Consider the following 14,584-nt stretch of genomic DNA (forward strand, 5'->3'; position numbering starts at 1 on the left):
CTTTTTGTCCAGCCTTATGGAGGTTTTAATCTATGCATGTGTGGCTTTTTTCTCAGGAGACCTAAGTGGACTCCTATGCAAGTATCCAGAAGCATTTCTTCATTTACCTCCTTCTACTATGTTTTGCAAATTCTAGCTCTCTTGGCCTTCCTGAGTTCTGATTTCTTTCCCCTCATCTCCGTGAGATCACCATTCTCTTGGGATCACCTTTTCTGCGCCGGGATCCAGAAACTGCCTTAGAAGCAGAAAGCCTGTACTGACACCTGAGAAGTGCCTCTGAGTGGAAAGTTGAGGCAGATGTCTGGCTTATCTAATTGTATTCTTTCTTAGAGATCATTCAGCACTGTCTGTGGCCTAATGTCCCACCCAGTGACCTGAGTATATATTTTAAATATATTTTTCCATTTTTCCTCATTGTTTATAATGGGAGTATAAGTCTGGTTCTGGTTATTCCATCATGACTGGAAGTGGAATTTCTGGTCTGTCATTTCATTTTCAGAACTTTTTTTTTTTTATCCAGAATTAGTGTGAAATGCTTATTAATCTGTGTTTGCTAAGAGAGAGAGCCTGTTAATTTTGTTTGAAAAATTCAAAGGAACTTGTTAGTGTATATATAGTTCAGTTGTGTCATTAATAAAAATTTAACTTCTCTACTGAGTCTATCTTTTGTATAGCAGTCTATTGCTTATTAAGGTAGTGGGGGGAAAGCCTTGATGTACTACTAATTGATTGTTATATTTCTCATTTTTTAGACCCAAAGATTGTCTTCGGTCTGTTATGAGGAGGGTGAACCATAAAGATCCTCATGTTGCTATGCAAGCTCTGACTGTAAGTGATTTCATTTTAAGTTTTACCACAAAACTGTCTGCTAAAAGTGAGCCCTTTTAACTTGTGATTTTATACTTTCAGCTTCTAGGAGCATGTGTATCAAACTGTGGCAAAATTTTTCATTTAGAAGTATGTTCAAGAGATTTTGCTAGTGAAGTAAGCAACGTACTAAACAAGGTAAGGAGCATTATTTCCAGTAATGAATTAACAGTCTTCTTTGTATATTTTATTGTTTGGTTGTTTACATTTTAAATCACAAAGGACTGGTTTGTGCTTTCTATTTTTTAAAATCCTTCGTAGGCTGTGTCTATCCAAGATGTAAGTAAAGTAGATGTTTTGCTGAAGAGACTATAAGTTTGTACACTTGGGAGAATTGTTTTTTTTAAAAACCCGATTAGAGTATATTTAACCTGTTTTCATCATCATTTCTTTCATCTTATAAGAAAATGTATTTGTTTCTTTTTCTGATTAAATAATACCAGTCTATTTTAGGCACAGTTTTTGTAATCATTTGTGTAGATGTGGAGGTATTTTCCTTAAGTAGAACTGTTCAGAAATACTGCCAAAACATGACACCGTTTTCATCGTGACATGAGTAAGACCACTAACTGACCGTGACAGGATTTTTATGCTGCTTTTTATTTAACTGGATGTAGAATAAGGAATACAATTTATGGAATTCAAGGAATTAAAAAAATTTAAGTTACTAAGTAACTAACATGTGAGGTTCCTTGTAAAAATTTGTGCATTCTGAAGGTAATTATTTCTGACTCTTAGGAGGAGGGAGGATGGAATAGTATATAATCAAGAAAAAATTTAAGATGTCAAAAGGGAAAATGCCTCATATTTTTGTGAAAAATGATTATTTCCAAGTTTTAGTAGAAAACAGTACAGAAATAAGATAAAAATGTATTTACATAATTCTTTACAGAGTTTCTGTACTTTCTTGTCAAGCATGAATATGTGTTCTTTTCCTGTTTTGCTTTTATTCAGTTGCATTTAGGTATTTTCTACTAATTAATAGTCATTTTTTAATGTCCTGAATATCCATCAAAATTTATGACTGTTAATGAAGAGATTTTAGTAACGGTTAGTATACGTTTAGTGTATGTTTTCTGTAATTTAATTGAAGATGAAATATTCAAACTCGTATTTAGTAGCATGAACAACTGTTTTGAAAAGCTAACAGTTATATACAAGAGAAAGGACTTCTTTATTTTCCAGAGATTTTACAGTGAACATAGTGATTTTATACTTGAAGGGGAGATACTATTTTGAAGAAATGAAGTTTCTAGAAATACATACAGTGGACCTCAAACCAGGCCTTGGATAATTAAACAACTTGGAAAAAATACAACAGTCAATCATATTTTTAAAAGTCAGGGATTAGGAATAAAGGAACTGTATCATTTATTTTCTTTTTCCATCTTATTTTTTTACTAATCTGCAAAATAGCCGAAACAAAACAGACTACTTTTCTGTGTCTTCCTGATGTATAACACTTAGTTGCAAAATACTCTGAAAAGTTCGTCTTTCTGACCAAAATTAACATACTTGATCTGTTTTAATTTTATATGAGATATGTATGCTGGTATCATCTAATGCTTTTTCATAGTGTGAAAAAAATTTTGATTATTTCTAGTAACCAAGTCTGCTTTCTTAGGTATCATCTATAGCTAGGGGTAATGTGTGATTCAAAAACAATGTCAATAGCACTTTATAATTTTTATATTTAGTATATCTGTGTTTTACCATTAGCCAAATTAGTACTTTTTCTTATTAATTTTTTTCTCTATTTTCAGGGTCATCCTAAAGTCTGTGAAAAATTAAAGGCTCTTATGGTTGAATGGACAGATGAATTTAAGAATGATCCACAGCTTAGTCTCATATCAGCAATGATTAAGAACCTTAAGGAACAAGGAGTTACGTTTCCAGCTATTGGCTCTCAGGTATTTTGTAATGCCCTATGCATTGTGGCTACAATTTGTTTCTCTAAAGTGGCAACATTTGTATGAAATTTTCTTTTTTCCTCCAAATCCGAGTAGGTTTTACTACTCCAAAGGAATTTTTGTTAATAATCTTGCATTCAGTGGTGCCAGAAAATACAGGGGAATATTAATGTGTTCCAACTTCCACTTTCCCACCGTTTCAGCTTCCTTATAAATTAGATTAGCATTTTTGCAATTTAAAAAATTTTTTATGGTGTTTTTAATAATATAGACAAAATTGCTTTATGATATCAGGTAGTAAGACAGTCTTCTTAAATACTCTTAGTGCTTTAATTTTATCTACAAAGAATGACAGCTTAAAGATCAGGGTATCCTTAAAATTTAAGGATGAGTTTAGAGGTTCTTTTCAATATGAAATTTATGAATACTTGTATTAAAAATGAAAGGGAGATAAAGTAATCAGTGAGGAGAGAAGCACACAAAGCATCTTCCCTTAATAAGAGCTGACATAAATATGATCGAGTGAAAGGCTTAAATTGCCTTTCTGCCCCTCCTTCCCCCAATTTATGTAATGGGATCAATCTCTGCTTTATGTCATAATGGAAGGGTCTCTCTTTTATTTATTTATTTTTTTCTATTCTGGGTAACCATCCTTTGGGATCTTCAGCTAATCTAGGATGCTTAAAATGTATGGTAATTTACTATACTGCCTTTCTCTACTGCATGGATTGGGATAGAATATGACAAGTGGTGTGAAAGCATGCATAGAAAACTCACAAGCTGTGGAGGGCTCAAGTTTGGGGTTTTGACCACTTCAGAGAATTGTGGAGTGATTCGTCCATACTTACCTACATTTCTACCCAAAGCACTCATAGTTTGAATATTCTTGAGATATGAAGATCCAGAAATATGTTTGGGAGATGAAGGAAGGAAAGGATATTTTTCTTCTTACTTGAAAAAAATTTTGGCTTATGAATGGTTTTGCAATGATAAAGTATGTCTTTAAGACATATCTGGCTTTTAATACTCAGAATATTTTCTTAAATCTTTATAATTAAGGAATAACTTTAAGCAGAAAAATCCAAGATATCTTATAATAAGTTCCTTGACAAGAGAAGCAGTGTTTACTTATCAAAGGTAGACTCATTATAGAAAACCAAAAGGTATAGATGATTAGTGAGATTGCAGTTTCTATGCCCTAAGAAGCTATTCTAGAACTTATTGCTTAAAATGTATTTTGTTGACCATCATCATCATCACATGGAAGCTTGTTAGAAATGCAGTATCTCAGGTGTCACTCCAGACCTATGGATTCATTTTCTCTATTTTAATAAGATCCCCAGATGATTCCATGTGCATGTTATAGTTTGGGAAGCACTGCTCTTAAGGACAGTTTCGGTGCAAGTGAAAAGTGCTTTTCAGTCCATAAAGGGACTGGTTCCAATTAGAGGAGGCAGAAGAACTAATGATCTATGTGATACGCAGCTTTAGTTAACCTAGAATCTCAGATAGTTGTGTGAACAACTTTAGGGATGCTCTAATCTAATCCCCTCATTTTACAGATGAGGAAACTGAGACCCAGAATGGTTAAGTGACTTCCCCAGGGCCACAGCTCATAGTTGACAGAGTTGGAACTAGAACGCAGGCCTCCTGACTCTCAGTCCAGTGTTCTTTCCACTACACGATCCTGCCTTCCGTTTGATATAGAGGTTAGTGGATATGTGTCTGTTTGGACTAGGCTTCAAAGGACAAGAAGTGGAGCGAACACTGGCAAGAGCACTTATTTATCAACTGATACAGAAGTTAGATTATTCTCCTGTTTAAGAGGTTTAGGACATATATTAGCACTAGTAAATTTAAGAATTACTTTTCTTTTTTTTGGCTGGATGTTATAAAATATATGAAAGCTAATTTGGTTGTAGTTACTGTGTTCAGCCACAGGAAATACATAAAATGCATATAAAGTAAAATATGTGGTAGATTGGTGATTTTTTTAAAATAATGGTGTCTGATAGCTTATCTTGAAAACCATGTTTATGAAGAACTTCATATAATGAAAAATGTATCATGTAGGATCATCTACACAAGTCCCTCTAGATCTTAAACTCAATCATTTAGTCATTACTACATTTTAATCAGACTAGATTTTTGTCAGCAAAAACCTCTGAAGATGTTTTTAAAGTACATTTTTTTCATCCTAAATACAGAAGAAAATCATATAAAAGTCTTAAGAAAAGTTATATGTTAGGCAGTTGACTCGTTTTGCTGCAGTTCTTGTAGCACTGACTTTTGACACAGAGATGTAAAAGTAATGCTAGCACTGTGGCTGTGTTTGACTGATTAATAACATAGGCATCATTGCTACACTTAGAACCAGATGATAGGAAGGAATTTTGAAAAGTGTGCATTTCAGGTATATAGGACTTACTGTAGCTTATTTCTGTACGTCTCTTTTTCTATTGAAGAATATTTGACATAAAATATTTTATTAGCTTTAGCTTTTATTTTATTTTTGCTTTTGTTGTCCTTACCTGAGGAGGGAGATCCAAAAAAATACCGATCAGACCGATGATGGAGAACTTACTGCCTATGTTTTCTTCTAGGAGTTGTATGGTTTTGGAATTACATTAAGTCTTTAATCCAGTTTATTTTTGGCATATGGTGTAAGAAAGTGGTCCAGTTTCATTCTTTTGCATGCAGCTGTCCAGTTTTCTCAACACTATTGAAGAAACTCATTTTCCTATTGTAAATTCTTACCATTGATTGTCTTTTATGTTCCATTGATCTGTGTTTCTTGTTTTTGTGCTAGTGCCATACTGTTTTGATCATATTACAATTTTATAGTATATTTTAAAATCCAGGGGTGTGATATTCCTAGCTTTGATTTTCCTATTCAAGACTGCTTTGGCTTTTTGGCATCCTTTGTGCTCCCATATAAGTTTTATGATTGTTCTAGTTTAGTGAAAAATGCCATTATTATTTTTGATATGGATTGCATTGAATCTGTAAATGCCTTGGATAGTATGGACATCTTGGCACTATTAATTCTTCCAGTTCATGAGATTGGCATATCTTTACATTTATTTGTGTCATCTTCAGTTGTTCTTACCACTGTCTTATAGTTTTCAGGGTACAGGTCTTTTGAAATTTATTCCTAGGCATTTTACCCATTTTGTTGGGATTGTAAGTGGGATTGCATTCTTAATTTCTCTTTCTGATAGTTTGTCATTAGTATATAGAAATGCAACACATTTCTATGTATTGATTTTGTGTTCTGCAATTTTACTGGATTAATTTATTAGTTCTAATAGTTTTTCAGAAGAGGCTTTAGGGTTTCCTATCTATGGATAGTACCATGTCATCTGTGAAGAGTGACAGTTTTACTTCCTTTATGATTTAGATGACCTTTTCTTGTCTTTCTTTGTTTTTTGGCTTGCTACGGTTTATATTATTGATGGTACATGACGAGGTAGGGCTTCCTAAAAGCCTCTTCTCTCTTCATGGTGTCTGGGATGAAAACTTTGTTGAGGTTGGGAGATTTTCAATGTGTTGGGGGATGAACTGAGACAAGGACACCATAGCAGCTGAGGGCTTCTCTTTTCCTTTTGTGCTCTAGCTGCGGCCAGTTGTCCAGGGGGCTCTTACGCCTTGAAGGCCATGTGGACCCTGAGGTTGACCCCCCAGTGTCATCATTGTTGACCCATTTGTTGTTCAGTAGCATGTCAAGTCTTCATGAATTTCTTAGAGTTTTTTCCTAGTAACTGATTTCTAGTTTCAAACCATTATGGTTAGAAAAGATGTTTGATACATTTCATTCTTTTTAAATTTACTGAGTCTTATTTTGTGGCCTAATGTGCTCTCTCCTGGAGAATGTTTCATGCGTACTTGAGAAGATGTGTATTCTGCTGTTTTGGGATGGAATGTTCTTTGTATGTCTGTTACATTCATGTGGTCTAATTTGTTATTTAAGGCTGATGTTTCTTTATTAATGTTCTATCTAGATGATCTAGCAATTAATGTAAGCAGGTATTTTAAAGCCCCCTATTATTACTGTATTGCTGTCATCTTTTTTTCCTAATTTGTCCGTTAATAGTCATTTTATATATTTAGGTAATTCTATGTTGGGTGCACAAGTATTTACAAGTGTTTTATGTTTTTGTTGAATTAATCCCATAATTACGTAATGTTCTTTTTTTTGTCTCTTGTTACAGTCTTTGTTTTAAAGCCTGTTTTGTGTGATATAATTAATGCTACCCATTAATTTCATTAATTTCCGTTTGCCTGGAAATTTTTTTTTCTATCCCTTCATTTTCAGTGAATGTGCCTTCAGAATTCAAGTGAGTCTTTTGATTGGTCTTGGTGTTTTAATTCCTCTATCCTGTGTTATGATTGGAGAGTTTAGCCCATTTATATTTAAAGTAATTATTGATAGGTATGTATTTATTGCCACTTTGTTCATTGTTTCCTTGTTGTTTTTGTGCTTCTTCTCTATTTCTTTTTCTTCTCCTGGTCTTTTCACTTGTGATTTGATGACTTACTTTAGTGTTTTGTTTGGATTACTTTCTGTTTATTTTTTGTGTATCTGTTATAGGACTTTGGTTTGTGGTTACCCTGGGACTCATGTATAACAACCTGTGTATATGTAGCAGATTATTTTAAGTTGATAGTTGCTAAAGTTCAAATACATTCTGAAAGCGCTATATTTTTATTCCCTTCACCCACATTTTATGTTTCTGATGTCATGTTTTACATCTTTTTATTTGTGTATCCGTTAAGTAGTTATTGTAAATATAGTTGACTTTATTACTCTTGTCTTATAACCTTCATACTAGCTTTATTAGTGGTTGACCAGCAACCCTTACCATGTTTTCTTTTATCAGTGAAATTTTTTTCTATCTCATATTTTCTTATTTCTAGTTATGGTCTTTTCCCATGAAGCATTCCCTCTAATATTTCTTGTGAAACCTGTTTAATAGTGATGAACTCCTATAGCTCTTGTTTATTTGGAAATTCTTTCTCAGTTCTTCAGTTCTGAATGATAATCTTGTCTGCTAGAGTATCCTTGGTTGTAAATTTCTTCCTTTATGCACTCTGAATATAATGTCTGCACTATCTTCTTGACTGATAGAAATTCCTTCACAGACCACAAAAGATCAATATGTCTAATTTGTGAAATTGACCAAACTGAAAAAAAATCATATGTAATTGAAAAGGTTGTTCTGAGGAAGCATACCTTTAATTTTGAGAGATGTGTGATGTTATACGCAACTACTGAATCATTGAACACTACATCAGAAACTAGTGATGTACTATATGTTGAGTAATTGAACATAAAAAAAAAACAAAAAAAAAACCCCAAAACACACACACACACACACACAATTAGTATTGAAAGAAGATTCCACATAGAGGGGATCAGAATTGAGAGGGCTTAAAGTTTCATTTAGTGAAGTACAAAAAGCTTTTTAACGTCCATTTTTCTAAAAAATGCTTTGTGTGTTTGACAATATAAAATATACTAATGTATATACAGAACTATATATGTAGAACTACATATATATCTAGAACAATATTTTACTGTAACATTGAATGTTTTCCCTTTCACTTATTCAGCAATTACTTCTTGATTGCTAGTAATCCGTCCATATTTAGGCACTCATATTCTCGGGGACCATATACCATGGTTATGGAGACAGATCTCAGCAGATAATTTTAATAGAAGCTGAGATTTATTGACTGTTACTATGTGCCAGGCTCTGTTCTATGTGCTGTACATGTGTTAATTCGAATATTGTTTAGAATTCCATTTATGTTGTTCTTGGTTAGTTTGGGTATTCTAATACGCATTTGTAGGTGTTCACAATCTATTTTGAGTTAGTACTGTATTCATGTAAAATGTAGAAACTTTGCAGCTGTTTAGGGTTTATTTACTCTTCATTTCATCATCCTTTATGCAATAATTATCATACATATGATACATTACTTCCATGTACATTATAAATCCCAGGTGAAAATGTTAAACTTTTTGTTTTAAACCATAAGTTTAAAGCCCCCGTCCTATCTAAGTTTGGAAGCTACATGTTGATTTAATCTTTTCAAATCCTGCCATGGGTTGAGGCTATCATTACCCTCTTTTTGTAGATGAGAGACTCAAGGCACAAAGAGGTTAATGTACCCCAGGTTATACATTAGAACCTGGTAGATTTAGGATTTGAGCCCATGTTTCCCTGGCTCCACAATTTACATTATTAACTACTCACAGCGTAGTAACTTGTTAAAAGAACCATCAGAGAAACACAGGAGGAAATCCTGAATTTAGGGGTTTAGAAAGCTTCATGGAGAAAGTGATTATGTTAGCTGTTGACTGGTGAATTAAAACTCTTCTCCTTTCTAATTAGAGACTGATCCAGTTTGGATTATTTTCTGCTTCAGGAGTCTGTGGTAGATTGATAAGAAGGGTCTTGCAAGTTCTTAGATTAGTAGAGGTAGGAAAATCTGAGGACAGTCCTCAAATACTGTATTCCTTTTTTGTGTGTGTTAGGCTGCAGAACAAGCAAAAGCAAGCCCAGCCTTGGTTGCCAAAGATCCTGGTACTGTGGCTAACAAAAAAGAAGAAGAAGATTTAGCAAAAGGTATGTTTTTAAGTCCCGGGTACTGGAACGGTGGGAAGAAAATGGATCCCTTACTTAGTATTATTTTCTTGAGATATTTTAAAGTGAAAGATATAGGGCTTTACAGCTAATGCTGAAATCTACTTTGTGCCCCTTTACGGTATCAAATAATACTCTTCTGAGACAACTACTATTCATTTATGTCCTTTCCGTCTATTTTGTAATACTATTTTTATTACACTGTATATCCATAAATAATACCAATACTTTCATGTGCCCAACAAATTCTTTTTTCATAAAGAATTATACATACCATTTACAGTTTTTTAATGTGCACTATGTCTAAGATCTATTCATAATAGAACATATAAATCAAGTTCACTTGTTTTAAATATTGTATAATACTCCGGTGTACTAATAAATATATACTGTAGTTTATCCGTCCGGCTACTGATGGATGTTTGGGTTTTCTGGGGCTTTTTGTCTTTTGTTTTGTTTTTTACTTTAGTAAGTAGGCTGCATTGAGTATTCTTGTGAATATTTTCTTTGTGTGTGTGTGTGTAGTGGGGGGTATCTTGTGTGACTTTAACCAGTATTTTTGGCTCATGGGGGAGGTACATCTTCAACTTTTCTAGATAGTTTATTTCCTCTGCCACTAGCAGTGTATGAAAGTTATTAATATTTTTAATCTCCTGAAAATATTTGGTATTTGAGTTTGATTTTTGTGATTCTGATAGGTTGGATATAATGTCCAATTATCTTGACTTTTATTTCCTTGATTACTAGTGGGGCTTGGTCCTTTTTTGTATGTTTATTAGCTGTTCTGATTGTCTCTCTTTTTATTGAGGTTTTTTTTTAAGATATAGAAAGTTTTAATTTTGGATGTTAAACCTTTGCTAATTATTACTATTTTTCATATTTTATTTATTAGAGAGAGTGAGAGAGCACTAGAGAGGGGACAGTCAGAGGGAGAAGCAGATTCCCCTCTAAGCTGGGAGCCTGATGTGGGCTCGATCCTGGGACTCCGGGATCATGACTTGAGCCAAAGACAGTCGCTTAACTGACTGAACCACCCAGGCACTCTTGCCTGTTATTTCTGTTGTCAATATCTACTTTCGATTTTGGGCTTTTACTTTAACTTTGATATTGGTATATTATCCAATAGAAGTTTTAAATTTTGATGTCAAAATTTTTGCTTTTTTGTTATGATTTTTGCTTTTTTACATCTTAAAATATTTTCCCCTACTCCCCAAATCCTCAAAGGTACTTTCCTGTATTTTCTTATGATAGTTTTAAAGTTTTCTTTTTCCTATTAGGTCTTTTATCAATGTAGAACAGAGATGAAGGGGGTTATGGTTTGAGTTGAAAGTGGAGTAATCAGTCTGTTCCGATTACATTGCAGAGCCTGAGTGACACATGGTGATGGCCTGCATGAGGGGAGGAGTGGAAGTGCCAGAAGAAACACATTTGAGGGGTGCCTGGGTGGGCTCAGTTGGTTAAGCATCCAACTCTTGAGTTTTGCTCCAGGTCATGATCTCAGTGTTGGGAGATCTAGCCCTACCTCGGGCTCCACGCTGGGTGTGGAGTCTGCTTAAGATTCTTTCTTCTCCTCCTCCCCCACACCCAGAAAGAGAGAGACATATTTGAAATCTCTTTCGGGGGAATTTGTTAGGTGAAACCTCATTCTAGTTCTTTCCAAGTTCCACTTCTTGGACTGATCACATAAGAATTAACTTTGGAGCCATAAAGTACAGGTTCCTGGATACTACCTTTGACACTCTGATTTAGTAAATCTTCATTGAGATATGGGGCTCTTGACTTCCCTAGTGATTTTGATTATCATTTTGGGAACAGAAGCTGTAGAAGTATATTGAAAATATGGAAGAAGATTAAAATATCTGCAGCTAAATAAAAAAAGTGGATCTAAGATATATCTTTTTAGTACCCAGAATAATTTAAATTTTATCCATTCAGTAAAAATAGTCATTATGCAGGGCACCTGGCTGGCTCAGTTAGTAGAACATGTGAATTTGGATCTTGGGGTTATGAGTACAAGCCTCATGTTGGGTGTAGAGATTACATAAAAAAATAAACTCTTAAAAAAATAGTAATTGGGGCGCCTAGATGCCTTAGTGGGTTAAACCTTTGCTTTCGGCTCAGGCCATGGTCTCAGGCTTCTGGAATCAAGCCCCCCATCGGGCTCTCTGCTCAGCAGGGACCCTGTTTCCTCTCCCTCCCTCTGTCTGCCTCTCTGCCTACTTGTGATCTCTCCCTGTCAAATAAATAAAATCTTAAAAAAAAAAAGTAACCATTCTGTTCAACTTTTTTTTGTTTATTCTTTAAACTTTCAGTTGTGAATGAATGAATAAAATTCATGAAATCATTTTTATTCATTATGTCAAGATATGTCCTTGTTCCCATCTTCACATTTAAAAGAATACATTTTACCTTCAGATACCTTTTTTTTACTTCTTTGGATTGTTGGATATATTAACATTGTGAGTCTTTTTAACTCATTCTTTTCCAGCTATTGAGTTGTCTTTAAAGGAACAAAGGCAGCAGTCAACCACCCTTTCTACTTTATACCCAAGCACATCCAATCTCTTAACTAACCACCAACATGAAGGCCGAAAAGTTCGTGCCATATATGACTTTGAAGCTGCTGAAGATAATGAACTTACTTTTAAAGCTGGAGAAATAATTACAGTTCTTGATGACAGGTGATGGATAATATCAAATTGATATTAAGTTGACATTCATATGAAAATATATAACATATTACTTCTATGTTTCATATTATTCCTGTTGAATGCCATTACCAAAGGTAATAAGAAAAAATATTGTAGATATTTTCTCTGTGTGACAGTTTTTTTACTTTGCTTATGTCATATTATCTGGATTCTTTTTTGTAGTTTAATTTTTTTTTCTCATCTCTTACTTAAATAGTTTTTATTTGTTTTGGAGGCCTAGATTATTCATTTTTGTTCCATCTAATAATATAAATTATTAAATTAGTAAGGTTAAGATTTTAGAAAATATGCCAAATATGTGTGTGTATGTATGGAATTTGTTAGAAATGCATAATACATTGAACTTATTTATTCACAAAAATAATATATCCATGGGTCAAGTTCATTTTACATGGAATTATATACATTTATGTTGTTATGGGAGGTGATTCAGTACTTCTGGTTTTTTGTTTTTTTGTTTTTAAATTTAAATTCAATTAATTAACATATACTATTAGTTTCAGAGGTAGAGGTCAGTGATTCATCTGTCTCATATAATACCCAGTGCTCATTACATCATGTGCCCTCTTTAATGTCCTCTTTAATGTCCATCACCCAGTTGCTCTATCCTTCACCTTCCTCTCCTCCAGTTACCCTCAGTTTGTTTCCTGTAAGTACATCTGGGTTTTGACTAGAGTTTTATGTTTACTCAAAATTTGTTACTGATAACTGTTACTGATAATGAAGTACTAAAATTTGCAAGTGGTTTTAAAAAACAAATTAAAAAAATTTAGGTTGTAGTATAACACATTGTTTTCTTGAGTAAAAGAAAAGTTAAGTTTGAGCTATTTAGCTGGAAATTGCAGAAAACCTTGATCATTGATTCATTCCAAAAATGTTCATTGAGAGCTTGGTAGCTTTCCTTATACTACGCACCAAAGATAACAGTGGTAAAGCATGGGATGTATCTGAGTGTATGTTCATTGTGAACGTTTGTGCTATAAACAGTGTCATCTATCATCTTGTTTCTCGTGGGAGAAAAAAGGTGCTAGTGTGTACAAGAGAGCGCAGTAATTTAGGAATGGATCCGAATTAAGAGCCTACTGTTAGCTTACTAACAAAGGAGTCTTACGGGGAGCCCATGAAGTACCTGAAGTTGAAGAGATCTCTGTTTTGGTGAGCAGAGTTCAGAGCCTTGTATTATATCCGCAAAGCATTCACCAGCCTTCCACAAGATAAAGAGCTGTGTGTTTAACATTCTTTATCTTCTCTAAGGCTTCATCTTCTTATTTGTAATAATGGTACATTCATTTCGTCCCTCGTTAGATTGTTGGGGGATTCAAATCTAGTAAGAATGCAGGTTAAACACTATAAAAGGTAAAGATTTATAGAGACAAAAATCTTTATTATAATCAAGGTTTTCTTTTTTGCTCCTCATTAGTGATCCCAACTGGTGGAAAGGTGAAACCCATCAAGGCATGGGGCTATTTCCCTCTAATTTTGTGACTGCTGATCTTACTGCTGAACCAGAAATGAGTAAGTATTTTCCAGTCTGTAAGTGGATGATAATCCACAACTATCTTCTTTTTTTTTTTTTTCTTCTTCCATTTTATTTATTTTTTCAGCGTAACAGTATTTATTGTTTTTGCACAACACCCAGTGCTCCATGCAAAACGTGCCCTCCCCATTACCCACCACCTGTTCCCCCAACCTCCCACCCCTGACCCTTCAAAACCCTCAGGTTGTTTTTCAGAGTCCATAGTCTCTTATGGTTCGCCTCCCCTTCCAAATTTTTTTTTTTTTTAATAAACATATAATGTATTTTTATCCCCAGGGGTACAGGTCTGTGAATCGCCAGGTTTACACACTTCATAGCACTCACGATAGCACTTACCCTCCCCAATGTCCATAGCCCCCTCCCCCTCTCCCAATCCCACCTCCCCCCAGAAACCCCCAGTTTGTTTTGTGAGATTAAGAGTCATTTATGGTTTGTCTCCCTCCCAATCCCATCTTGTTTCATTTATTCTTCTCCTATCCCCCTACCTCCCCATGTTGCTTCTCCATGTCCTCATATCAGGGAGATCATATGATAGTTGTCTTTCTCCGATTGACTTATTTCACTAAGCATGATACGCTCTAGTTCCATCCACGTTGTCGCAAATGGCATGATTTCATTTCTTTTGATGGCTGCATAGTATTCCATTGTGTATATATACCACATCTTCTTTATCCATTCATCTGTTGATGGACATCTGGGTTCTTTCCATAGTTTGGCTATTGTAGACATTGCTGCTATAAACATTCGGGTACACGTGCCCCTTCGGATCACTATGTTTGTATCTTTAGGGTAAATACCCAGTAGTGCAATTGCTGGGTCATAGGGTAGTTCTATTTTCAACATTTTGAGGAAGCTCCATGCTGTTTTCCAGAGTGGTTGCACCAGCTTGCATTGCCACCAACAGTGGAG

At 34.4% G+C, this 14,584-nt stretch overlaps 1 protein-coding gene across 1 annotated transcript in view; it reads left to right on the plus strand.

Annotated features, from left to right (window-relative positions):
• STAM (signal transducing adaptor molecule) overlaps nucleotides 1–14,584 on the plus strand; it is a 92,198-nt gene that overhangs the window by 39,758 nt on the left and 37,856 nt on the right. Inside the window, exons 3-8 of the mRNA XM_046013754.1 lie at nucleotides 753–828; nucleotides 910–1,005; nucleotides 2,631–2,777; nucleotides 9,319–9,409; nucleotides 11,916–12,108; nucleotides 13,559–13,653. Coding sequence (XP_045869710.1) covers nucleotides 753–828; nucleotides 910–1,005; nucleotides 2,631–2,777; nucleotides 9,319–9,409; nucleotides 11,916–12,108; nucleotides 13,559–13,653 — 698 coding nt within the window. The remainder of the gene's footprint in view (nucleotides 1–752; nucleotides 829–909; nucleotides 1,006–2,630; nucleotides 2,778–9,318; nucleotides 9,410–11,915; nucleotides 12,109–13,558; nucleotides 13,654–14,584) is intronic.

Source organism: Meles meles, chromosome 7 (genome assembly GCF_922984935.1).
Source record: "Meles meles chromosome 7, mMelMel3.1 paternal haplotype, whole genome shotgun sequence".
NCBI lineage: Eukaryota > Metazoa > Chordata > Mammalia > Carnivora > Mustelidae > Meles > Meles meles.